This window comes from Myiozetetes cayanensis, unplaced genomic scaffold (assembly GCF_022539395.1).
Source record: "Myiozetetes cayanensis isolate MyiCay16 unplaced genomic scaffold, myiCay2020 scf26, whole genome shotgun sequence".
NCBI classification, from domain to species: Eukaryota; Metazoa; Chordata; class Aves; order Passeriformes; family Tyrannidae; genus Myiozetetes; species Myiozetetes cayanensis.
The window spans coordinates 754,054-777,878 of record NW_026087477.1 but is presented as its reverse complement, the minus strand read 5'-3'; the positions used below and the strand labels follow the sequence as shown (position 1 = coordinate 777,878).

The 23,825-nt window shown below is 48.5% G+C and overlaps 1 protein-coding gene and 1 long non-coding RNA gene across 2 annotated transcripts in view; both read left to right on the top strand.

Moving 5' to 3' along the window:
* The window catches only part of LOC126642991 (uncharacterized), a 223,037-nt gene that overhangs the window by 181,874 nt on the left and 17,338 nt on the right, over window positions 1–23,825 (top strand). The gene's annotated exons all lie outside the window — the stretch shown is intronic.
* The window catches only part of DDRGK1 (DDRGK domain containing 1), a 32,869-nt gene continuing 15,699 nt past the window's right edge, over window positions 6,656–23,825 (top strand). Inside the window, exons 1-4 of the mRNA XM_050321071.1 lie at window positions 6,656–6,787; window positions 13,082–13,240; window positions 21,648–21,754; window positions 23,379–23,480. Of these exons, the coding sequence (XP_050177028.1) occupies window positions 6,700–6,787; window positions 13,082–13,240; window positions 21,648–21,754; window positions 23,379–23,480 (456 nt within the window). The 5' untranslated portion in view covers window positions 6,656–6,699. The remainder of the gene's footprint in view (window positions 6,788–13,081; window positions 13,241–21,647; window positions 21,755–23,378; window positions 23,481–23,825) is intronic.

Below are 23,825 nucleotides of genomic sequence, written 5' to 3'. Positions count from 1 at the left end.
CCTCAAGTTGTGCCAGGGAAGGTTCAGACTGGAGATTAGGGGGAAATTCTTCACCAAAAAGGTGGGTGAGCCCTGGCACAGCTGCCCAGGGCAGGGGTGGAGTCGCTGAGAATGGTGGAGAAAAGCCTTTAGAATCATGGAATCACAGAATGGTTTGGGTTTGAGGGGACCTTAAAGATCATCTTGTTTCCACTTGTGCCTGCCATGGGCAGGGAAACCTTCCACTAGCCCAGGTTGCTCCAAGCCCTGTCCAACCTGGCCTTGGACACTTCCAGGGATGGGGCAGCCCAAGATTTTCTGGACAAGCTGTTAGAGGAGGGGAGGCTTTGCCCCAGAGACAACCACCACAAGTTTTGCCTCCAGCCAAGACACAATAAAAATGCTTTGTCCAGAAGGAGAAATGCAGCCTGGGACTCAAACCTGCACGTGCTGGAATCAGGATGTGAAAGGATGAGCAACATTCCCATTAAGTGGAGTCTGCAATCCAACCAAGCACACTGGATCTATGTAACATGGCTGGAAAGGTGGATTTTTGCAGCTAAAAGCCTTACCTCAAGCAGCAGTGGCAGTCCAGCTGCAGGTCCCCTGGGCCAGCCTGAGGGAGGTACGGCTGGGTTACAACTGCATCCAGAAAAGAAACCAATTTGCATTTTGGCATCCCTGGTTTTCTTTTCCCTTTGTGCTTGTGGTTATGTGGAGAGAGGACAGCAGTTCTTGGTTAATTTGTGCTGGAAATCCCCATCACCCAGGTCCTGGTGGCTGTTCATGTGCTGTCACCTGAGTCACAGCCTCTGAAGGACATCGATTTCAAACGGAGCTGATGGCCAAAATCGAGTTTTAATTAAATGGGGTCTAATGGAAACACGGGAAGGGACAGGTGGAATTAAAGCAGGGCTACAGTGACAGACTTCTTCGCTAATGACTTCTAAACTGGTTACAATTTACATTTTGAAAAGATACGGTGAAGCTCATTAAAACTGCAGACAAACACAAGGGGAGAGGAGAGAGAGGTTCCGAGTGAAAGACACTCAGAACAGCAGCAACCTCTGAACAATTTACCACCACTGCTGTTCGTGTGAGGGTTGTCCTCCCCAGGACTGACTTGGTGAAGACAGACAGTATTTTTATCTCTGATTTGCAGCTATAAAATACCAGGCACAGAGGAGTCACCTGTCGGTGCTGGGACCACGCTCAGACGAGCCAAGTGGAGTTAGCCGAGGATGATTTCCCAGACTAGAATCCCAGGTCTAGAATCACAGAATCCCAAAATCATTTAGGTTGGAAAAGACCTCCAAGATCCTGGAGTCCACCCTGTGACCAATCCCCACCTTGTCACCCAGCCCAGAGCACTGAGTGCCACATCCAGTCCTTCCTTGGACACCTCCAGGGATGGGAACTCCAAGAGGTCTTTTCTAGGGATGTGTCCCTTCCCAAGAAACACTGGTTAGGAGTCACCTGGAATAATTTATAAACAAAAGAGATGAAAAAAAAACATGCAGATGAATTGGAAAGTCACCCACGTGCACAGATTAAATCACAGCCACACAGTCAGAACCAGGGGGTGAGGGCCTTAACCTGGGACAGCCCCTGCTTGAAATCAGGGACTTCCAAATCCATCCCACCTTGACTGCTCACCAAAGAGCCTTTGGAAGGTTTTGGGTTTGTGGTAGCAGTGACCTGGGAGTGTACAGGAGTCAGAAACCCAGGGCTGTGGTTCTGCTCTTGAGGCAGAGCCCTGACAAACTGTCCCCTTTGCATAAAAACCCCGGTGACTCCGGAACAAGAAACCAGCACGAGCAGGACCTCATTTTCCTCTGCCACATTTTCATCCTGTTTTCATGCATGTCTTAATTTTGCAGGTTTGTTTTCAAGAACTAGGGCTCTGCTTTGATAACCACCATCACTTGTATTTAAATTCCTCTTTTCAGGTAAACTTGAAAATTCTATCAAGCAACAATAAACCATCTTATTTCTCTTGTAACAAGGGAACTGAGTCCAGCAAGAAGGAAGCAGCAGAGTCTCAACAGACCAGGACAAGTCTCACAAGCTTCTTCAGAGGCTTTGGGGAGAAGCTGAGCTCCACTGAGGTCCTGGGTGGAACTCACCGTGTATTTGGGTTCCCAGCTCGTTGCCCTGCACTATTAAATAAACCTGCAGGTCTTTGGCACCCTCAGTCAGACACTTCCCAGAGTCTGAGCCTGCAATCCCCCAGTGCTTCCTGGAAGGTGCTTTGTCCCACTGGCACAAAGGAGTAGATCCAAAAACACTCCCATCAGCACACTTACAGAGTATTTGGAAGAATCCCAGAGGTCCTTATCCAAGTGGGAGGGAGCTGGCAGGCAGCACTTGTATTATTTGTCCCTGTAAATACATTCTGTTACCTGAAGGTTCCATCTACGCTGTAAATCCAGGCACGCCCAGGCACTGGGAAGTACATCCACGTGAGAAAATTGTTAGAAAGCTCCCCTGCCTAAACCTGGGTGCCAACCTGCACTCTCCAAATAATTCCTAGGCAGGGTTCAACGCACAGACCAAGTCCAGGAACGACTCCCAGCAGGGAGTTTTGCATCCAGCCACCCTCTCCTGGAAGGCGAGTGTGGAGGAGGGTGTTTTGTGCCAGTTGGCCACAGGGCCCAGGATACACTTAGTTCCTGGATGCACTTAGTTTATTAGCAGGGATGAAGCTGAATTGCCCCTCTGCTTGGAGCCTCATTACCGGACATCGATCCGTGAGGTCACTGCGTGATCCCTGAATCCAACCCTCGGGGAGGCACTGCCAGCTGGATGAGTTCTCCTTCTGGGACAAAGCAGTGCTGATCCCTCACACAACTGGATTTGCCTCCAGCCCCGGTGGGATGGAAATTTAAAGGGAATTTAAGAGTAGAAGTGGCACTTGGGGACGTGGGTTAGCGGTGGCCTTGGCAGTGCTGGGGGAATGGTTGGACTGGATGATCTCAGAAGGCTTTTCCAAGCTTTATGATTCTGTGATTCCCTAAGAGTGCTATAAAATGAGGCATTTGAGGGGTTATTCGTGCTATTTGACCTTTGGTCAAACTGAAGAATAAATTGAAAAGACACCTATTTCCCCCCAGATCTGCCTGCACCAGGATCAGGTGCTGCTCCACCCTGGGTGAGGGAATTGCAGAGCTCAGCACGTGGATTACTGGGATTAAGGATTGGCAATTACTAGGGCAAGGGGGAGCATTTTTTAAATAAAAGAGGGTATATTTAGATTGGATATCAGAGGGAAAATCTTCCCTGTGAGGGTGGGGAGGCCTTGGCACAGGTTGGGCAGAGAAGCTGTGGCTGCCCCTGGATCCCTGGAAATGTTCCAGGCCAGGTTGGACAGGGCTTGGAGCAACCTGGGCTAGTGGAAGGTGTCCCTGTCCATGGCAGGGGGGGTGGAATGAGATGAGCTTTAAGGTCCCTTCCAAGCAAACCATTCCCTGATTTGCTGGTCCCACCACCGTGCAGCATTTCTAAGGCTGAGTGGGACAAGTCACGCTCCAGCAGCCGTCACTCAACTCAATCACCACCCACAGCCCCTCGCAGCCTTCACACACACATTTTCCCAGTGTCCTTCTGCAAAGTGTCAGCCTCCAAATCCTCCGAAATTCACAAGTGGTTATTAAGGAAACCAGAGGGATTTTTTTTTCAGATCCAAATCAGGAAAAGCGCAGAAAGGTTTCTGAGGAACTCAACTCAAGGGATGTCAGAGGTTTCTGAAGATCCAGTGCGTAACAAAACTGACCTGAGCATCCCACACTCTGTCATTCCTCTGGAGTTTAGGCTGTTTCTGCACGGGATGTTGGTGACACCTACAGGAAAAACTCCTCTGCTCCCTCTGCAGCCCAGAAAGGAGCAGGTGACAATCCCACCATCCTCATGAAAGGCAGCAGGGACCGTGCAGGCAAATAAAACACTCATCACCCACACGAGTGTGTGGTGGCTGCAGGGCAGGGCCGTCAGCTGGGGGGTGACAAACAGGATCTGCAAAGCACAAATCACAGCAGAGTTAAGCAAACTAAATAAAAAAGTAGAATTCCTTTAATATTGCTTCTCTCTGGAGGCATCTCTCAAGGTTTTGAGCAGTTACAGGACTGGAGATATTTCTTACGTGGTATTTCTTGAGAAGTTCAGTGCGTTCTCTAATCAGGATGGATTTTAAGGAAGTTAAATAGAAAGGATGTTGGAGCCAGGGAGGGGTTGGGCTCTGCTCCCAGGGAACAAGGGACAGGACAAGAGAAAACAGCCTCAAGCTGTGCCAGGAGAGGTTTAGATTGGATATTGGAGAAATTCCCTCCTGGAAGGGTTTGTCCAGCCCTGGCACAGCTGCCCAGGCAGTGGTGGAGTCCCCATCCCTGGAGGGATTTAAAATCCCTGTGGATGTGGCACTTGGGGACATGGATTAGTGATGGCCTTGGCAGTGCTGGGGAAGGGTTGGACTTGATCTTAAGAGGACTTTTCCAACCTAAATGACTCTGTGATATCCAAACACAGCCCCTTCATGAGCTACTCTGAAAAAAATTAACTCTACCCCAGCCCAAACCAGCACAGGAACTCCCATTGAAGAGCTGCCACTTCTTAAACTTGCAGGCAAAGACAGAGAAGAAAATCCAGCATTTGTCACTCAGGTTTTATTTTTACAAGCAACCCTGGCCATTACACACAACAGAAAATATCCATTGTCTGAGGAGCACCCTGGAATAACCACCAGGAGAGCTCCAGTTCACAACTGTGAGGAGACACCATTCCCCTCGTGCCTCAGGAGGTACCAGAGGACACGTCCCCTGTGACAGAGTTTGGGACCCACCTAAGAGACAGAAACACCCCCTGAACAAAGGGGAGCTGCCTTTAGGCCTTGGGGTGTTGGTGGGGGAGAGGCTGGAGATGCCCCAGCCCAGACCCCACCCTGGGCTGATCCCCCAGCATGGGCAGCAGGACAGGAGGGGATTCTGCCCCTCTGCCCCCTCAGTGAGACCCCCCTGCAGAGCTGCCCCAGCCCTGGGAACAACAGCACAAGGACGTGGAGCTGCTGCAGAGAGTCCAGAGGAGGCCCCAGAGATGCTGCCAGGGCTGGAGCCCCTCTGCTCTGGAGCCAGGCTGGGAGAGCTGGGGGGGTTCCCCTGGAGAAGAGAAGGCTCCAGGGAGACCTGAGAGCCCCTGGCAGGGCCTAAAGGGGCTCCAGGAGAGCTGGAGAGGGACTGGGGACAAGGCATGGAGGGACAGGCACACAGGGAATGGCTTCCCACTGTCAGAGGGCAGGGACAGATGGGATATTGGGAAGGAATTGCTGGCTGAGAAGGTGGGGAGGCTCTGGTACAGGTTGGGCAGAGAAGCTGTGGCTGCCCCTGGATCCTGGAAGTGTCCAAGGCCAGGTTGGATGGAGCCTTGGAGCAACCTGGGTTACAGGACGGTGTCCCTGCCCATGGCAGGGGGTGGCACTGTGTGATCTTTGATGTCCCTTCCAACCCAAACCATTCCACGATTCTATGACTGACTTCCAAAATAAGATTTGAGAAGATTATTATTAAAATAAAACGTTGCAATAAAACATTCAGCCTGCAGATCAGTTCCTTTTTGAGAACTTCCCCCCGTGTCCCTGGTTCTACTTTGCCAAAAATTTCACAGATCTCTCAGCAAAAGCTGATTTTTCTGTGACAGGCAGATCTGAAATCATCCTGAGCTCCTGACACGAGCAGAAGCAGCTCTGGAGTCCCCAGCAGTGACTGATTAGCTACAGCAGTGCTTTAGATGTCCCATAGCCTGTAATTTGCATTTTCAACTTATTAAAACACTCCCCTCACCAAGAGCGCTTTAAATGGCCACACCAAAGGCACTTCTGAAGCAAGAAAGGGTTTGATCACCCAGAACTTCACAACCACGAAGCAAGTGAAAAGGGGTAAAACCCACAGTCCTTCCCTCTTCACTCCCAGGGGCTGGGACGGAGCCTGAAAAATATCCAACCTGAGCCTCCCCTGGCACAGCTGGAGGCCGTTCCCTCTCCTCCTGTCCCTGTTCCCTGGGAGCAGAGCCCGACCCCTCCCGGCTCCCCCCTCCTGTCAGGGAGTTGCAGAACCAGAAGGTCCCCCCTGAGCCTCCTTTTCTCCAGGCTGAGCCCTCCCCAGCTCCTCTGGGCAGTCTGGTTTCCTACACTTTAACCAAATTAAGAAAAATCACTACATCAGACGGCTGCTTTTGGGCCAGCTCATTGTCGGCCTCTCCAGTTTTGTCACGGGCGCGTTCACGCTGCTCCAGGCCAGCTCAGGACATCATTCCCGGCACGGTTCCGGGAATTTATCCCATTCCCACACTCAGGAGACCAAAAGGCAGAAGAGCAGAGATCACTCAGGGGTGTAATTTAAGCTCCACCATTGAAGGGACACCCTGACAGCGGCCAGGCCCACGGACGCCGCGCTCAGGGACGGGTTTGCCTCATCCTTTTCAATTCCTGCTCCGTTTCCCGCTTTAATTCCCGCTTTAATTCCTCCTTTAACTCCTCGTTCCCCTCATTCCCTCAGCGCCCGCCTAAGGACCCCTCCGGCGGGCTGCCCGCACCGCGCCTGTCCGCCCGCGGCGTGCCCGCCGCGCCCCTCCGCCGCAGGCACCGCGCGGGGCAGCCCGCGCCGCGGGGGCCTTGCGGGCGGGGAAGGGGCCGGGCCGTACCAAGGGTGCCGTGGGCGGGGCCGGTGCCGCGCCATGGACGCCGCTCTGCTCGCCGCCGCCGCCGCGCTGCTCGCCGTCCTCCTCTTCTTCGCCACCCGCCTCCGCGGCCAAGCCAGGGCAGGTGGGTCGCGGCGCGGACCGGAGGGTCTGCCTCCCCTCACCGCCCCCCCCCTTCAGGCCGTTCCGGTGGGCGCGGCCCTGCTCTCAACTGGGTCGGGCGCGGTGCCGCGGGAGCCGCCAGGGGGCGCCACGGCCCGGGGGCTCCCCTGAGGGGACCCGCCATGTTGGGGGTCCCGGGGGTTCGGGGGTCCGGAGGGGTTTGGGGGGCTCAGAGGGGTTTGGGGTCATCTTAGAGGGATGTCCTGGCGGTCCTGCTCAGCCCTGTGCCCGCTGGAGCCCCAGGTGGCTCCGAGGCCTGCTGGTGCTGCCGCAGGGGGCCGGGGGCTCCCGGCCTGAGGAGGCCCCGGGGTGAGGGGCTCTGTGAGGGTTCTGTCAGGGCTCTGTCAGCGGTTCTTTTGAGGTTCCCGTTCCGGGCTGGGAAGGTGCCTCCAAACACTCCTCCTGCAAACGAGGAGGGAAATGGAGAACAGGCCCCAGAGGGCCGTGATCAGGGGCCAGTCGGGGGTCTGTCAGCCGTGCTGACCCCCGGGGTTCTGTGCTCGGTCCAGGGTTATTGAACTTGTCCATCAGTGACTCGCGTGAGGGGTCGGTGCCTCCTCAGCGAGTTCTCCGATGACACAAAACTGAGAGGAGTGTCCGATAACGGGGTAGGGTTTGTGGCCCTTCAGGGAGACCTCGACAGTCCCAGCAATGACCTCGACGGTCCCAGCGATGGCACAAGAGGAACGGGCAGGAACTGATGCTCAGAAAGCTCCACCTGGGCACGGGGAAGAACTTTGAGCACTGAACAGGTTGTGCAGAGAGGGTGTGCAGTCTCCTCACTGGAGGTATCCCAGAGCTGTGTGGACACAATCCTGTGCTGTGTGCTCTGGGATGGCCCTGCTGGAGCAGCGAGGTGGGACCAGGTGACCCACTGTGGGCTTTTCCAGCCCGACCCATCCTGGGGTTGTGTCCCCCAGGCTCCCCCCGCAGCTGGGGAGGGAAATGGGCTGTGAGGTGACGAGCAGCACTGCCCCCCTGATGCTTTCCAGCAGCTCCTGGGTTCATGTTCCTGTCAGATATGAAGGTGGGAAGGTCCCTTTGCCCCTTCAGGTGTGTTTTGGGAGCTGGGGGATGATGCAGCACTCCCAGCCCTCCCTCAAACAGCCCCTGTGCCACTGCTGACCGGCGTTAGATCACAGAATCCTTCAGGTTTCCGAAAGGAAAAGAGCTTTAAAATCCTCCAGTCCAACCATAAAAAAAAAACCTCTGCCAGTTCCACGGTGGTGGAAGGACCTTGTGTGGGTGGGAGTTGAGTGTTATGGGAAGGAGCCAGATGTGGCTGAGGATTTATCAGCCTTGTTGTGTTTCCGCAGTGGGAGCAGGGAGGTTGTTTGGCTGCCAGCTCTCAAATTAAGATGTTTAGCCAGGACAAACACTGAATTCCAGTGTCACCACAAGATAACAGGGTGGTTTGGGGTTAGAGTTTGTAGTATTTTGCTTTTGGAGGAGTAGCTTTGATAATTTTTAATTAAGAAGAAAAAACTCCACACACCTCCAAGTATAAAAAGAGTTATCCAGTGCAAGACTGTGCTGGTAAGGGCTCTGTGTTAAAAGCAGTTTGGGCTGATAGTAATAAAATTACGAAATTAAAATTAATTAAATAACAATTAAGTTTTCCAACGTGTTTTCCCTCGCATCCCTGCTTGTATAGACCTGGTCTAAATCTTTCTCTTGGAAAGATTTGGAAACTGATGTGATTTCATCATATTCCTCACGACTTACAGCTGAGCTTTTAGTAAAAGTGAGGGACATCATGTCCTGAGCTTGGCTTAGACAAATCAGGGCCTGTGGGGCTTAGCGGGGGTTGATTTTTTTTTTTTTAAGCTTTCAGAGTCCTCAACTGAAGACCAAACATTTGTTTTAAGTAATGTGAATTAATAAAAACCACTTTAATACTGATTTTGAGCAGCTTGGTTAAAGTTAGCTTACATTCAGGATAATTTAATTGTTTCGAAGCCTCTTTTTCAGAGTTAAGTTTTTTGACTCTTCCACGTTGGTCTTGCCTTTTTTAATTGTGGTTTTAAGGTAATTTCTACCTTAATATCCTGGTTTTTGTCCTGATAAAGTCCTTCACAGAATTCAGTCTGGTGGGGGTGACTTTGTTCTCAGAAATTATTTTTCAAACCTACTTGGGGCTGTGGTGTGTTTAATATCCACAAAATTGAGTCTTATGCAGGAATTTGCTTTCCTCTTCCTTTTTCTTACATGGAAAATAGAAGTAAATCTGCCAGGAAATCCGTGCTGCCACATGGAAAAGACTTGGAAACCAGAGACACTTGACCTGGAAAAGTGGTGGGAGCTCTCACCTTTTCCTGTTGACGTCCAGGGGTTGTGGCAGCAGCTTCACTTTGTGTTCTCTCTTGGAAATTGCCTTTTTTAAAACGTTCAGGGCTTGCCTTCTTCAGGGAGTTAAGGCTCACAAGAGGTAAACCCTTTGTATTTGCTTTGAGAGGTCATTTGGAGCAGCTGAGTGTTCCCAGCAGGATTCATGCCTGGACTTGTTCTGCTGAGAAGAGAAATAAAATAATAAAAAAAAAATCCACAAGCAGCATTTCTGGCTTTTTTTACATCTGTTTGTGATGAGCTGCAGGAGACCCAAGCCTCTCCCCCCGGGGAAGCCGAGCACACTTCCACCTGGTGCGTTTGGAGCCGCTTTCCTGTGGAATTTCCCAGGTTTTGCAGGAAGGCAGAAGGCTCGGGGTGGTGCCACCGTGGTGGGAAGTGCCACCAGCAGCGCGTGAGGGAGCAGCAGGTGGAGCTGTGCCCGTGCCAGCCCAGGTGACACCCTGCTGATCTGATAGAGCTGAAGAGGAGGTGCTGCGATAGGCAAGGGGTTGCTTCTCGAGATAAACATTCGTGCTCTGAGCCAGTGGAAGTTTGCAGTATTTTGTGAAGGAGCAGATTTTTATTTAGGGGGTGTAAATTCAGGTCCTGAAACGCCTGGGCTCTGAAAGATTTCACTTTGCAGGGATGGTGCTTCATGCCCAGTTCAGGAAAGATTTCTGCTTTCAGGGCACAGTTCTGCTCACCGTCCCCGAGGGAGGGGACACGGGCAGTGCCACAGTTGCTGTGCAGTGGTAGAAAAGTCAGATGAAATCATCTCTGCGCTGTGCTGATGCTTCTTGAAGGCCGAGGCAGAGCTGCAGTGCCCAGCAAGGATGTGTTCCCTGGGCTTTGCAGGGCTGGGTCAGACACTGCAGAACGCACAGCTTGAGATACACACTGAACCCATGTCCAATCGCCAGACATCTGCTGAACTTTTTGTATTGCCTGTTAATTTGAGGGGTTTATCTGATTAATTTAACCTGGCCTGCCGTTGTGCAAAGCCTGGGGATCCCTTGTCTCACCTCTGTGGTGCTGGTCATTAATTCTCACTCGGATGGCTCTGTATCAAGCCTGATTAGTCCTTGTGTGACTAATCTCTGCGTGGTTTGGTTTAGCCTGGGGTGGCACTTCTGAGGTGTCTGCAGCTCCAGGGGAGTGAAGAACTGTGTTCAGAGAAGGGCAGCAGCCAAACCCAGCCCTGTGCTGCAGGAGGAGGGGGAAAAACCGGCAGGGACTGACCCCTGAGAGAATTATTATCAAAGCACAGTGATTTTCTAAGTGTATCCTCTGTGTTCTGTGAAGCCACCAGTGCCACCCCTGTGTCACTGACACAGTTCAGAGGGAGACAGAGCACAGTTGGACTTTCTGGATGTCACAGCAAATGCCATCTGGAGTCACACAGACAGATCTCTGACCCCTGGAGAACCAGGTTCAGGTGTGTTGCAGCAGAGTAAATGAGGGTTTTTTCCTCCTCCTGTGAAGGCTGGGAAAGAATGCATTGACTGACAGTGATGTTTTTGAAAGGACTGCCCAGCTGAATGCCTGGCAAATAAGAGCTGTGGAAACCTAGAAGCAAAAAGGTTGGAAAGTACCTCTGAGATCATCCAGTCCAACCATTCCCCCAGCACTGCCAAGGCCACCACTGACCCCTGTCCCCAAGTGCCACATCCACAGGGATTTGAAATCCCTCCAGGGATGGGGACTCCGACACTGCCCTGGGCAGCTGTGCCAGGGATGGACAGTCTTTTAAGTGATAAAATCATCCCTTAATATCCATCCTAAACCTCCCCTGGCACAGCTGGAGGCCCTTCCCTCTCGTCCTGTCCCTTGTTCCCTGGGAGCAGAGCCCGACCCCCACCCCGGCTCCCCCCTCCTGTCAGGGAGTTGCAGAGCCAGAAGGTCCCCCCTGAGCCTCCTTTTCTCCAGGCTGAGCCCCCCCAGCTCCCTCAGCCACTCCTGCTGCTCCAGCCCCTTCCCAGCTCCGTTCCCTTCCCTGCACACGCTCCAGCCCCTCAATGTCTCTCCTGGCTGAGGGTCCCAGAACTGCCCCCAGGGCTGGAGGTGCCTCAGCAGGGCCAGCACAGGGGACAATCCCTGCCCTGGGGCTGGGACACACCAGGGCTGGTACAGACCAGGAGCCTTCTTGCCCACCTGAGCACCCCTGGGCTCAAGTTCAGCCACTTTATGCTATTGAAAAAGAAACTTCAGTCAAGATAAACATTTCAGGAATAGGGAAGAAGAAGAAAAGCTTTATTAAAATATCTTTTTCCTACAAAATAACAATCCATACTGCCTGGGCGTCTTCTGTTGTTTGTGTGAATGTTTTGGAGAACTGACAAGTATGTTTGACCACGATATGGGTCAGGTTTGGTGAGTTTTCCTTCAGCCTGAGCCCTGTTCCCTTTGAGGAATTACCAAGTCTCCTGCAGAGAATGAAACTGGGAAAAGAGGAGGGCTTGGCTCACCCATTTCACTTTGTGAGAGTTAAGCTCCTCAGTTTGAAATAAATACATAACTTATTAAAAGAGATTCCTCTTTCACAAAACACAGAACAGTCTCTGTTTCACGGGACAGCAGGAGCCAAAACTAGAATGAATATTTGGAATTAGTGAGAGAGACACACTGACTTGTGCAGGTGAAAGGATGCTGAGGTTTGAATTGCAGTGTATCTCAAGAGCCTGGTAATGGAAATACTGCATTTGTGTAAAAAGTTCTCTGCACTGTCTCTGGCATTTAGCAGTGACCAGTAAGTGATCTGCTGCTCTGCCTTTGCAGGAAAACATTACCCAGAGCATCCAAAATGAGCTTTATCATGCTGTGAATGGGACTGGACAAGCCCTGAAGCAAATAATGGGATCTCTGGACTTTGGGATTTATTACAGAGCAGGCTCAGGGCTCTGCTGGCCAAATTTTGCCTGTGCTGCAGCTGTGCCCTTATCAGTCCCAAAGTCAGGGGCTTGGAAGGTTTGAGATGCACTGGGGTGAGCTGCAGGCACACCTTTGATCCTGGGATAGTTGTTGTCATAACGAATCTCGTTTTCTGATGGTAGATATGCTAATGTTAATTTTTTTTTAGGAAGGCATTGTTTGGATGAGAGGATGCTGGAGACTTGGCAGAGCGTGGAAAGCATTTTGTGCTCCTGCTGGGACACAATATAATCCAGCAAAGCACAAAATAAATGTGTGCTGAGTTGAGGTAAATGAGCAGTTCTGCAGATTTCCATGAGGCCATTTGAATATTTGCCTGAATTAAGGCTTAATACTTTGCAGGATTGAGCAAGTAACAACCTACACAAATATCAGTGGGGCTTATCAACGGAATATGCAAAGCAGGTAGCAGGGACGAAGATGTTTTACCATTATCTGATTGTTTTGGCCTGACTGCAGTAGTTGATGGCAACGGGAGGTCTCAAAAAAAAACCTGGTGGAGAGTTTTCCATGGAAAACCTCTGAAAGGAGTCCTGAAACTGGTCAGTTCTTTCCTGTCAGCTGCTTCTGTAGGATATTCCCCATTTGTCAGATCTTAATTAGTGACTGCAGAATACTCAGAGAGGACACCTTTGGTGTCCTGCTGCCCCTCCATGTGCTTGTGGGAGTTTAAACTCGTGGGGTGGAATGAAGTTACCCCATAACTGTGTTTATTTCAGCTGTAATTTGTGATCCTTATTTGCTGGTCGGGTTTTGTTCCGGGTTTAACAATTTACATGTTCCACTCTCAAGGATTCCTGCTCTGAGGTTTCGGTCAGGTGAACCTAATTCTGAGTTACACAAGAAGAAAATGGAATTTTAAAAAAAAGAAATCAAAATACTTTAGAAGGGGGAAAAAAGGGACTTGGGGGTCTTCGCTGTTGGTAACTCGGAAGTGAAGGCAGAAGGGAAAAACGGATTAAATGATGAAATTAAACAAGAGTATTTTATTTTTTTGCAGCTGATGAGGAGCACCAGCAGAATGTGGCAGCAGCAGCAGTGGCCAGGCCTCGGCCCCAGGTGGAGGAGCGAGGAGAGGGGATGCCCCGGCGCCGCAGGAACATGGGAAACCGGCTGATAGCCCAGAGGAGAGCCCAGCAGGCTGAGGAGTGGGGGGAAGGTAACTCTGCCTTCAGTTCTTCCTCCAGACATCAACACAAACCTGATTATTTCCAGCTTGACCCTAATCTGACTGCATTTATGTCAGTGAACATATAGGTAGAGTGTTTTGCTGTATAACCTTAATCTAGGCTGGCTTGCTTAATTTCTGTTTAACTGAATTACGGAGTCTGAATTATGATATTTTCTACAGAAATGAACAGTTCTATTAATAATAATTCCTTTTATACCCATAGGTAAATAATAAATTAGATGGTTACATTTTAATACATCTGGATGCTTAGGAAATAGGATCATCCCTATTCATCTGTGGTCCCTACGTCCCACCCTTTAACTGCAGTCTCTGCCCCTTTCTGAGGTGAATCCTGGCTGTCTGTTGGTGCCAGCACTGCATCACAGCACATTCTTCACTTACTTCCTAAGAACTGCCTTTGGTATTTCCTGCTGAACCGTGCAGGTTAAATTTGGGAAAACAGAACCCACACCTTGCATTTACTGCCTCGCTGCAGTAAAATACTGGTTTCCTGCAAATCAGTGGCAAGCATTAATTTCCCAGTGTAATCCCTGCAAAGTCTGGAGTTTTCTTTCCAAGGAGCCCATCCAGGTGGTGGTCAGGATCAAGCTGATTCCCTGGAGGACACCCCAGGCTGCAGCATTTTGCCAGCAGGTTGTTGACAGTGAGCTGTGTAAAAACCCGTGCTGGATTTACAGTTCATAGCTGCATTTCTGTGGTGTGGTCGTGGCCAAAAATAGGGTGATAAATAACATCTTTCTGCACCCTGTGTAAGCATCACCCCCTTTACTGCTGAAACTTCACACATCATTATCTTTGTTGCTGCAGGGATGATCTCACCATGATTCACCCCACTGGATCCGTTCCACTTTCAGGCCGTGGGTGAAGCGTTCAGGGTTCTGCTCGAGTGGGGTTTGCTTCACTTGGCTTTGCAGTGCAGGTCAGGGTGCCTTTTGGGTGTGCAGGAGGTTGAAGCAGTGAGCACACACCTGTGGACTCTTTGCACTTTTTGTCCAGCCTTTCTTGCCCTGCAGTTTGTAGGAAGCCTCTTGCTCTCACATTGACAGGTGAACGTGCTTTTCGAGCTAATTACATTCAGCAGCCTCACAGATGGAGAAGGGACAGGCCTGAACTTTTCAACTTTGGTTATTTCTTCTCATGTGAGAACACCCTGGAAAGAAAATGGAATCTAAAAATATTTCGTTTTCAACTCCAGACATCAAAAGTCTGAATGCTGAAGGCCGACAGTGAAGCTGTCAAAGCAAACGGCTCATCTTATCTTAGTCACTTTAGCAATAGAAGAATCTGTGTCATTGGGCTTTATAAATAATTCTTTTGCAGCCTTCTGTACATCAGATGCGAGTGCTGCCTCTCTTGCATGAAGTTTTCCTTTGAACTGACACCCCTCTTTTATTTGTTTTCTCTAATTCCTTTTCCAAATTAAAACAGCTTCTTGCTCCCTGCTTCTGTTCTGTGCTTCCGTGTGTGGTTTTATCTGTATTTTTGGGGTGGTTTTTCCAAGTGCCTGAGCACGGGTGCACAACAGGAACACCAAAGTGTTTGGAGAGTGAGCACAGACTTGAGCAGTGTGGCTGTGGAGAGAAGCCTCTGTCTGTCCCTGGTTCCCCAGTGCTGAGGTGTTGCCATTATTAATTAATATTAACCCCCTCTGTCTTGGACTGAGTGTGCTGCAAATCTTTTATCCTGTCCCTGAGCTACCTGCAGTAGTGTGCAGTTTGGGGTCTCTTTTCCCCTTGGAAAAGGATGAATTACATGTTTCAAAGCCCACCCTGTGGACGTGTGACCTAGGCCTGGAATCCCTCTCGGATTTGTCCCTTCTGTGCATTTTGTCCATGTCATTGCAATGTAAAGCAGTTTGGGCAAATTACTGCCTCCATTTCAACCTGCTGAAGTAGCAAGTTCTCCCCACAGCAGAGGTTTATGTCACAGAAGTAGTTGACTCACATGGAGAGCGAGCCCAGAGTGCTATGTGATGCCAGGCAGAGCAGCACCAGCTGGGGCACCCAGGGCTGAAGAGCAAAGTTATTTGGGAATTCAGACAGAAACACCAAAACCAAACCAGTCTGGCCTCTTCAGTTTTGCCTTGTAAATGCTGGTGTTACTTCAGAAGGCTTCTGATCATCTGCCACTAGAGTGGGTTTCTTTTTTCCTCGTTGAATTCGTCGAAATGTTTCGGTAGGAAGCCTCTGTTCTGTGTGTGGAATTTCCACCCTGGGCATGTGCTGAGCTTTGGGCAGAGCTGCCTGATCCTGCTCTGGGTCACTCCAGCTTCTGCCAGCAAGTGGTTTCTTCACCAACCCTGCAAGATACCCAGGACTGCCGCTCAGGGAGGGTGTGAGGAGGCCCTGGCTGGGTCTGTGTTCTGCCTGTCGGGAGCCAGCTGTGCTGGGGAAACGGCCTCAAAGCAGCAGCCCTTGCAGACTGTGGACTTGTGGCTACCACGAGGCTGTCCTGTTTTCCATCCAACAATCAGATTTCAGTTCCAGAACGAGAAAGGAGCTTCAAGGGTAAAGTGGTAGCCCACGGTTTCTGCTGCCTGTGCTGAGCTGTGTCTGTGCCAGGGCTCAAATCTCTGACAGAGTAATGGGGGAGAAGGAAAAAAGAAAAAACCAACCAAACCCTCTAGGGAAAAAGGATCAGAAAAACTTCTAATTGTGCCTTCTGTAGCTGAAATCTTGATTTACTTGCAAGTCTGGCTGAGGAGTCATTTAATACAGAAAAGGATGGTCAGCGATTATTTTGAATATTCAAATCTACACCGACTGTCAGTGGAACTAAACGAGGTTTTAATCCTCCCTTTAGCTCAGTGGGGTGGGGTAAGACCCCTGAATTACTTGGGGATTGCCACAGACAGAAAATAAAGGGTGAAGCACTAAATGCCTCGACTTTCCCACCAGAATGACATCCACAGGGGGGAGGTGGGTTCCCTGTTCACGGTTCTGTGTGGGCTGTGCTGTGGGATGGGCCCCCAGCTGGGTGCCCACGCCGCCTCAGGGTGCTGAGCAGTGCTTTTCAGTGGTTAGCTGAGTTCTCAAAGGAGGTCTCAGTCAGAAACCCAACCTCTATTAATACCCTCTGATGGCCAGAGATTGCTGGGGAGACAGTTTTCCTTGGTGACAAAGTGGTTCTCTAAATGACTGAGACCCCTGAGCATGTTCCACCAGCGTGGCTTCCAGGCTGGCTTTAGAAAAATGGGTTTGATTGCCTTAAACTGCCCAATTTAATTCCAGCCACAACATTCCTGCCTTTCCTGCAGCCCTGTTAAAAGCCAGTGTGCTCTGTAGGAGGTTGCCTAACTCCTATCCCTGTGGAAAAGGAGTCTGGAAAGGGGAGTTGTTGTATTCATGTGGTTGGGTTGATATCCAGGCTCGCAGACTTAATTAGCTCTGGTGTATCTTAATTTAAATTGAACCCAGACAGAGGTGGCTTTGTGGGCAAGTTACAGCCAAGATGAAAACGAACCCGCTGCAAGGCGTAAATGGGTGAGGATTTCAGGCATTAATCATTTAGGGCAGGAGAGGCTGAGCTGAGCATGGGGAAAGAGGATAAATTGGAGGTGAGTTGAGTGTTCTTTAGAGCATGGGGTAGTGTGGATAAATAGCATTAGCCGTTTTCCAGTTTTAAATCCCATTTATTTACTGATTGAGGAGGGTATTAGTAACTGTGTGCCTGACTGATGCTCTGAGTGCATCCACTTGGACTCTGCTCACCTCTGGGTGACCATAAAGGTGTTTTATTGAGACTTTTCTCTCAGTTGCTGGTCATGTGCAGAAAAATTCCAGGTTTCCAGTTGAGCTTGTCCTTCCACTCACCGTGCCTTGAGCACTGCAAAGAGCTCAGAGGTGAAGAAGTTCCTTTGACACTGCATTTTTTTTGTTTCTTGGAGCTGAAAGTGACCCAGCCATCTGATGTTCCCATAAAAAAACTGAATGCTGTAATTTCCCTATCAAGTGACGATAGACTTGTGAGGATGAACAAATAATGGCAGGAACGGTGTTTGGGGTCATTTTGACCCCGCTGTGGTAAAAATAACGAGGAGGAGGATCTGAGGCAAATGTGGGTTTGCTTGGAGGGCTGTTGGACCTTTGTGCAAACATGTGGGGAGAAAACCTGGTTGTTTGGTCACTTGTAGGAGTAGGACACAGGTTTTTGCAGCCCAGGTTTTGTGTCACCCACTTTTGGCAGCTTGTAAATAAAACACGATAAAGAAAAGTTAAAGTCCAACATAAATGAAATCATGAGTTCCTCTCTTCTTTTGCGTGGCAAGACTTGGAGAACAGAATCTCGCGGTTTTCTTTTTAACTGTTAGTCACTGCTGAGAAAGAAAAGCACAAAACAAAGCAAAAAGGGTTTTAAAGCTTAAAAATTTATAATTGGGCATGTTAAAATGCCCATTGTTGCTTTGTGTAGCATCTAAGTTCAGCATTCAAATCTTGCAGCTAAAAAAAAATCTTGCATCAGTGTTTCCTGCTAGTTTGGGGGGAAAATAATTCAAAAAATAATTTTTGGTCCCCATTCCGTGATGGATGTCGTGCATAAATCTGAAAAGGATGCGTTTGTGCTGAAGTTTCTTAAAATAAGAAGTACTTTTTCTGAGTGCTGAAAGATCTGGAAAAATGTATAAATTTAGAAGCAGCGATGTGGTCCCACACGGTTCTGGTGAAACGGAGCTACATTAATTGTGGTGGCTGAAATAATTTTAGTGCTTAATCAGTAGGAAAACCTTTCTAGTACAGTTGAGCTTTGACTAATATCCCAACCTGCGAATCAAAAGTCACTTTTGACTTGCTGCTACTCATCCAGTGACTGTGGTGTTATCAGAGTGCCCACAGCGTGTCTGCCCTGCAGCCAGTTCAAGCACAGACCCTGGAAGGGGGAGGGAGGTGTGTGGTTTCTCACTTCTGCCAGATGACTTTATTTGAGAATAAACTTGATGGTTTGAGTTCTGCCCTGAAGGTCTGATGGCCTTTGCTTGTTTTGCCGTCCTGAGTGTTGGCCGATTCTGCAGCTTCGGATTAATTAACCAGTGTCTTGTTCTGTTTCTGAACTGGAGACATACCAGATTAAATTAAGAGATTTAAAAAAATATATAAAATTTATGACTAGCTATTAGGCTATTATTAGTCCTACCACAGGGCTGAGTCACTCAGGAGTGCCCACACCTTTCCATATGGTCCAATTCCCTTCAGTGGCTGGTGTCACACATCTCTCTGGTGTTAATAACATGCTGTTAATAACATCTGCTTTCGAGATGAGCTCCTTGTTTTGACTGGCATCTTCCCCCCCTTTTCTGTTACTCCTCTATTTAGGTGCTGCAGAAATAGTCAATAAAGCAGCTGGCTCTGCCCAAAGGACCTTTTGTGAGTCCTTTTTCATGGGTGGGAATCCATTTGCTTCACTTCCAGAACTTAGTGCATGTTCTGGACCCTTTGGCACGGATGACATGGACAACTAGACCAGGTTGGATGGGGCTTGGAACACCCTGATCTAGTGGATGATGTTCCTGCCCATGGCAGGGGTGGAATGAGATGGTCTTTAAAGTCCCTTCCAGCCCAAACCATTCTGTGATTCTGTGATAACTAAAATACATGCTGGTTGTTTCTTTTGGAGTTTTTTTGCATGTTTTCTATACAGTAGCTGGTAAATTCCTGTCATGATTGAGAACAGCAGCACTCCAGCATGTTTTTTAATGGTATTAGGAAACATTTTTGAAAAGTAATCTGTAAATTTCAAGAGGTTCAGCCTTTGTGACTTTTAACTCTTTCCGGTTGTGCTGCCTCTCAGTTTGTTCAAAGTATTAAGGGAAAGCAGAGATTGCCTGAAGCTGCCTCTCCTTGGCCATCTGAGCAAACCCATGTTTGTGTAAAGCAGAACATGTCAAGTGATGTGAAAACATCACTCTGAGTCAGATTGTTTCTGCTTTCTGCCTCTTGGCGGTGGAAACTGGTGGGAATGCAAGCTCTGCAAATCATGGAATGGTTTGGGTTGGAAGGGAGATGAAGGATCACCTCATTCCATCCCCCTGCCGTGGGCAGCGACACCTTCCACCAGCCCAGGCTTGCTCCAACCTGGCCTTGGACACTTCCAGGGATCCAGGGGCAGCCACAGCTTCTCTGCCCAATCTGTGCCAGGTCCTCCCCACCCTCCCAGCCAGGAATTCCTTCCCCATATCCCATCTAAGCCTGCCCCCTGGCAGTTTTAATGATGCCTGATGCCTGTGTTTCCCAGCTGAGTGCATACCCAGGCTGCCCCTCTTGTCGTGCTTTGGGTGATGATGAACTGCTTTCACACACAATTAACATGTTGCATCACATCTGAGGCTCAGGGGTAGAGGAAATGCACGTTCCTATGGAGCTGACCCCCCGTGGAGTCTCCTGTTGTTGTCACAGCTCTGAGTGTGTGAAAAGGGATTGTTAAAAGCTGCTGCTTTATTTAAAATTAAATAAAGGAGTCTTGCCGGCTGCGTGCAGCAGCCTCTCTGCTTTTGGTGGAGCTGCTCTGCTGTAAAAACAAATTGATTCAGCAAATACTTTTAGCCTGTGTTTGTGTTCCTGTCAGCGTGCTCAGGTTTATTTAGAACACATTAATTGCACCCAGGTTCAGGGCAGTGTTGGCCTTTCAAGCTCTGCTGAATCCCAGGCTGTGTCTGCACCCCCCGTGGTACTGCAGGGATCGCATCAGATGCTTCAAACAGGAGGAAAGCAAACGCTCCTGAACAAAGGCACGTTTGATCCAGGACTGGAATAAGGCTTTAAAAGCCTTGCTTAGATTTCTGCCTAATGTCTGGCTCAGGTAATCTTAATATAGATGAAATCTGAGAAGCCCTCAGAGCCTCAGGTGGAGCAGCGTCATAGACGGTGTTTTATACTTGCGGTGTTGGCCAGAAATAATTTTCTAAGCAATAATACCAGCAGTGAGCTGTTCATTCGGCAGCAATAACTGCTAGTGCTGGGTTGCTCACCCATTGTGTTTGGAACTCCCCTTGACTCCGTATTTGAAATATAAATAAAGTTATTTTCAGCTTCAGCAAAACTGTGGAAGCAACTGTGTCAAGTGTGAGTATCCCCGTGGTGTAGGAAGGGGGAACCCTTTTGATCATCTCTGTAATGAGACACCAGTAATTCTCTGAAGCCCAATTCAGCAACCAGGCTCTTATTAACTCCAGCTCCTGAAAAACAGCTCAGTTGTTTGAGAGCCACCTACACAGCTCTCAGTTAGATTTGATTGTCATGATGTGTCTCTGTGGCTTAACCATAGTCCCGTCCTGGAGTTAGTAAAGCAAGAGTGTTTCAAACCTAATTCTGCATAGAAAAGAAGAGGGGGTCTCATTCATCCATGTGCCCCTTTCATAGCAGCTTTTGGGGCTCCCAAAAAAAAAAGGGGACCAGAGAGCTCCCTACAGAAAACATCCTGGCACCAGCCCTGCCAAATCTCTTCCAGTTTAGACCTGAAGTCAGCATCGAGGATAAAAGCACCAGGGATGCTCAAAACATCAGTTATTTTACCCACAAAAGGGAGCCCCATGTGAAGATCTTTCATTTTGATCCTGCCATCTGATTCAGGCATGGGAATCTCGATGTCTTGTGTGGTGTTCCATGGAGTGAGCTGAGGATTTTCCTGAAGTGTTGAGGTCAGTCCACAGTGCTTACGTGGTGGGATCAAGGACTGCTCTCTCTAGACCAGAAAATGAGGTTGCCAAATGTTCCTGAGCTTCCCGAGGAAGTGGCAGCCTTTAAAGCCCTTCTTCCTCAGCCCCTGAGAGAGCAGAAATACTCATGTGCACACCCTTTGAGCAGGACTCTTCCATATTTCACAGTGGCAGAAACCATCGCTCTAAACAACCAAGGAACCGATAAAACAGGCAACTATTTACATGTCATTTTCTTGCAGTCAGGTTTGCATTTCAGGGTTGTTTTTTTTCCCCCCCTCTTCCCTTAAAGGTGAGTTATATCCAGCTAGAACCAGTGGATGAGTGGTGTGCCTCTGAAGCCCACTTTTTCAATGGATGCCTGTTTGGTGACTGGGAAGAAAGTCAGTTGTTCAGCAGATACATGATGACACCTCAGCACAATTTACGTGCAAGAGAAAATACCTCTTTTAATTGTGCAAAGCAGGAAATACTTGTGAAAAGCCTTCCTTCAAAAAGATCAAGGGAATATTCTTACTTCTGCCTTCACTTGACTGTGTGTTTGCCTTGTTACTTCAGCTCTGTGGCTTTGGCAATCTTGCATGATTTTTTTTTTGCCTTTTTTTTCCATCCAATAGGTCCTGCCTGAAGTGTGTGTGTGTGTCTTTCCCGGGAATTTTCTCAAAGGGAGGGTTTGTTTTTTTTTTTACAGGCAGTTTACAATTTGTCATTTGTGCTCTGTTGCAGAGGAAGAGGATGCTGAGGAGGTGCCAGAATTTCAGGTGTCTGGGAAAATCGGAGCGAAGAAGCAGAGGAAATTAGAGGAGAAACAAGCCAGGAAAGCCCAGAGAGAGGTGAGTGTTTCCTGCCACGTATCAAACCCTGAGCAGAGCCTGAACAGCTCAGCAGAGAACTGGGGGGGAGAGACACCTCAGAAAGGCAAAACCAGTGGCATTTATTTTAAAACCGTAAATTCAGCTTTTTCTGTCATATCCCAGGAGGGAAAATGGGCTCTCGTTTTCTTTCCATTCAGTTCTCGGGCATTTTTGTGGGGAGGAAAGGAGTTAACAATTTCAGTGCTCTTTATTAGATGTTTCCACTGGCTTGTACCTTAATGTCAGCACAGTCTGCCCGTAAAAATACCCCCAGACCCACGTGGTGCTGGTGTGACACCCGTGGGCAGTTGTGAGTGGGGTTTCACGTGCTCTCATAGTGCAAAAAAACTCGCCTTGGCTTTACCTGTGTTGTTTACAGATTATTCTGAGTTGGAAAGGATCCATAAGGATCATCCATGTATTGTTTTTATGGACTGGGAACAAGGAAAGGCATTTTGCTGTTAATTCCAGGGCTTTTTGCGACTTTCTGAGGTGTGCTTGTGGAATGCAGCAGGTTGTGCAGTAATTCCTTTGAGTTGCTCCCCATATTTTTTTGCAGGCTCTGTATGAACATTTTTCAGTGTGTAGAGAGTCCAAACAAAGCTGCTGAAATCCCAGCTTGGGAATTTTAGTGCCCCCTGAGGTTTAAATGCAGTGTCTGCTTTACACTGTAGTGGTACCTGCCCTTTAGACAGGGCAGTTGGTAATAAACTTAATTATTATGTTATATATAAACTTCCATTGCAAACCTTTTCTCGCTCACTCAGTGCCTTCATCATTTTGTTGTTACTTTCCATAATCATTCTATTTAACTGGACTCTTTTTTGTGGAAAATCTGAGCAAAGTTGAGTGAAATTAGATGAGCATCAGTTGGTGGAGTGAGGAATCTTTTATTTCCTTTTAAAACACGCTGATTTTTATTTTCCCATGCAGACAGATAAATTACTTGGTTGGGGCTTCTTCTCTGAAACATTCAAAGCCACTGATCCTCCATTTGAATGTTTTCTGCTTGTTCTCTTAATATATTTTCAAATTCAAGTGTACTGAAGACACTGAAGAAAAAAATCTATAAAAAATACACTAAACACCCTTTTTATTTTCCCCCATTTCTCAACAATCTCTTCGGCTTAAAAACAAAACCAAAAGTATTTTAAGAGAGCAGTACAAGTTTTCTTTAAGACATTCTGCCCAGGTTAATGATAAATTCAAATGCACTTGGTTTTACAGAGTTTATATTCCCAATCCTTTGCTTTCCTCTCCTTAGGGTCCATTCTAACTAAACTTTAAGTGAGGAGAAATGGATTGCCACGACACAACATGGCTTAATATCACTGCAGTAATAAGCTCAAAACTTAAAGCCTTATTGAGGGACAGATAAAGACAAGGGTGAGGGGTAATTCTAAAAGAGAAGGGAAGTTAAATGATGATTACTTTTTATTATTATTATTTTTATTTTTAATGGTTCTTTCTTTCTGAGCATGGATTTAGGAAGACGGTAAGAAACCCCCTCACGCTGTCACAATCTGAAATTTAAAAATATACATTCAGGAAGAGTAAGGCTTGGTTTGCATAATGTTTTTTGGGTTGTTTTTTTTTTTTTTAGGCTGAAGAAGCAGAGAGAGAAGAAAGGAGAAGACTTGAGTCCAAACGGGAGGAGGAAAGGCGGAAGGAAGAGGAGAGGATACGGCTGGAGGAGGAACGGCAGGTGGGGTGTTAAAGTTGTGTTTATCCATGGAAACACTGGACCAGGTTTGTCTTTGGAGTTGCTCTGTGTGAGGTCTGTGATGAGGGACCAGCTGGTGTGTCCTGCTCCAACCAGGCAGAGCTGGGTGTTCAGGACTTTGAGCAGGAGAGCTCTGAGTGTCTCCTGAGGACGGAGATTTCCCAACTTCTCTGGGCCCCTGTTCCCTTGTGACCAGCAGGGCAGAAAGGGAAAGGCATCAGCAACTGATTTTGCAACTTTGGGTGCGTAAAATCAGATAGTTTTATTCCAATTATCCGTATTTACATCTGCCTCCCAGTTAAGGGTCTCCAAACTGCACGTGTGACG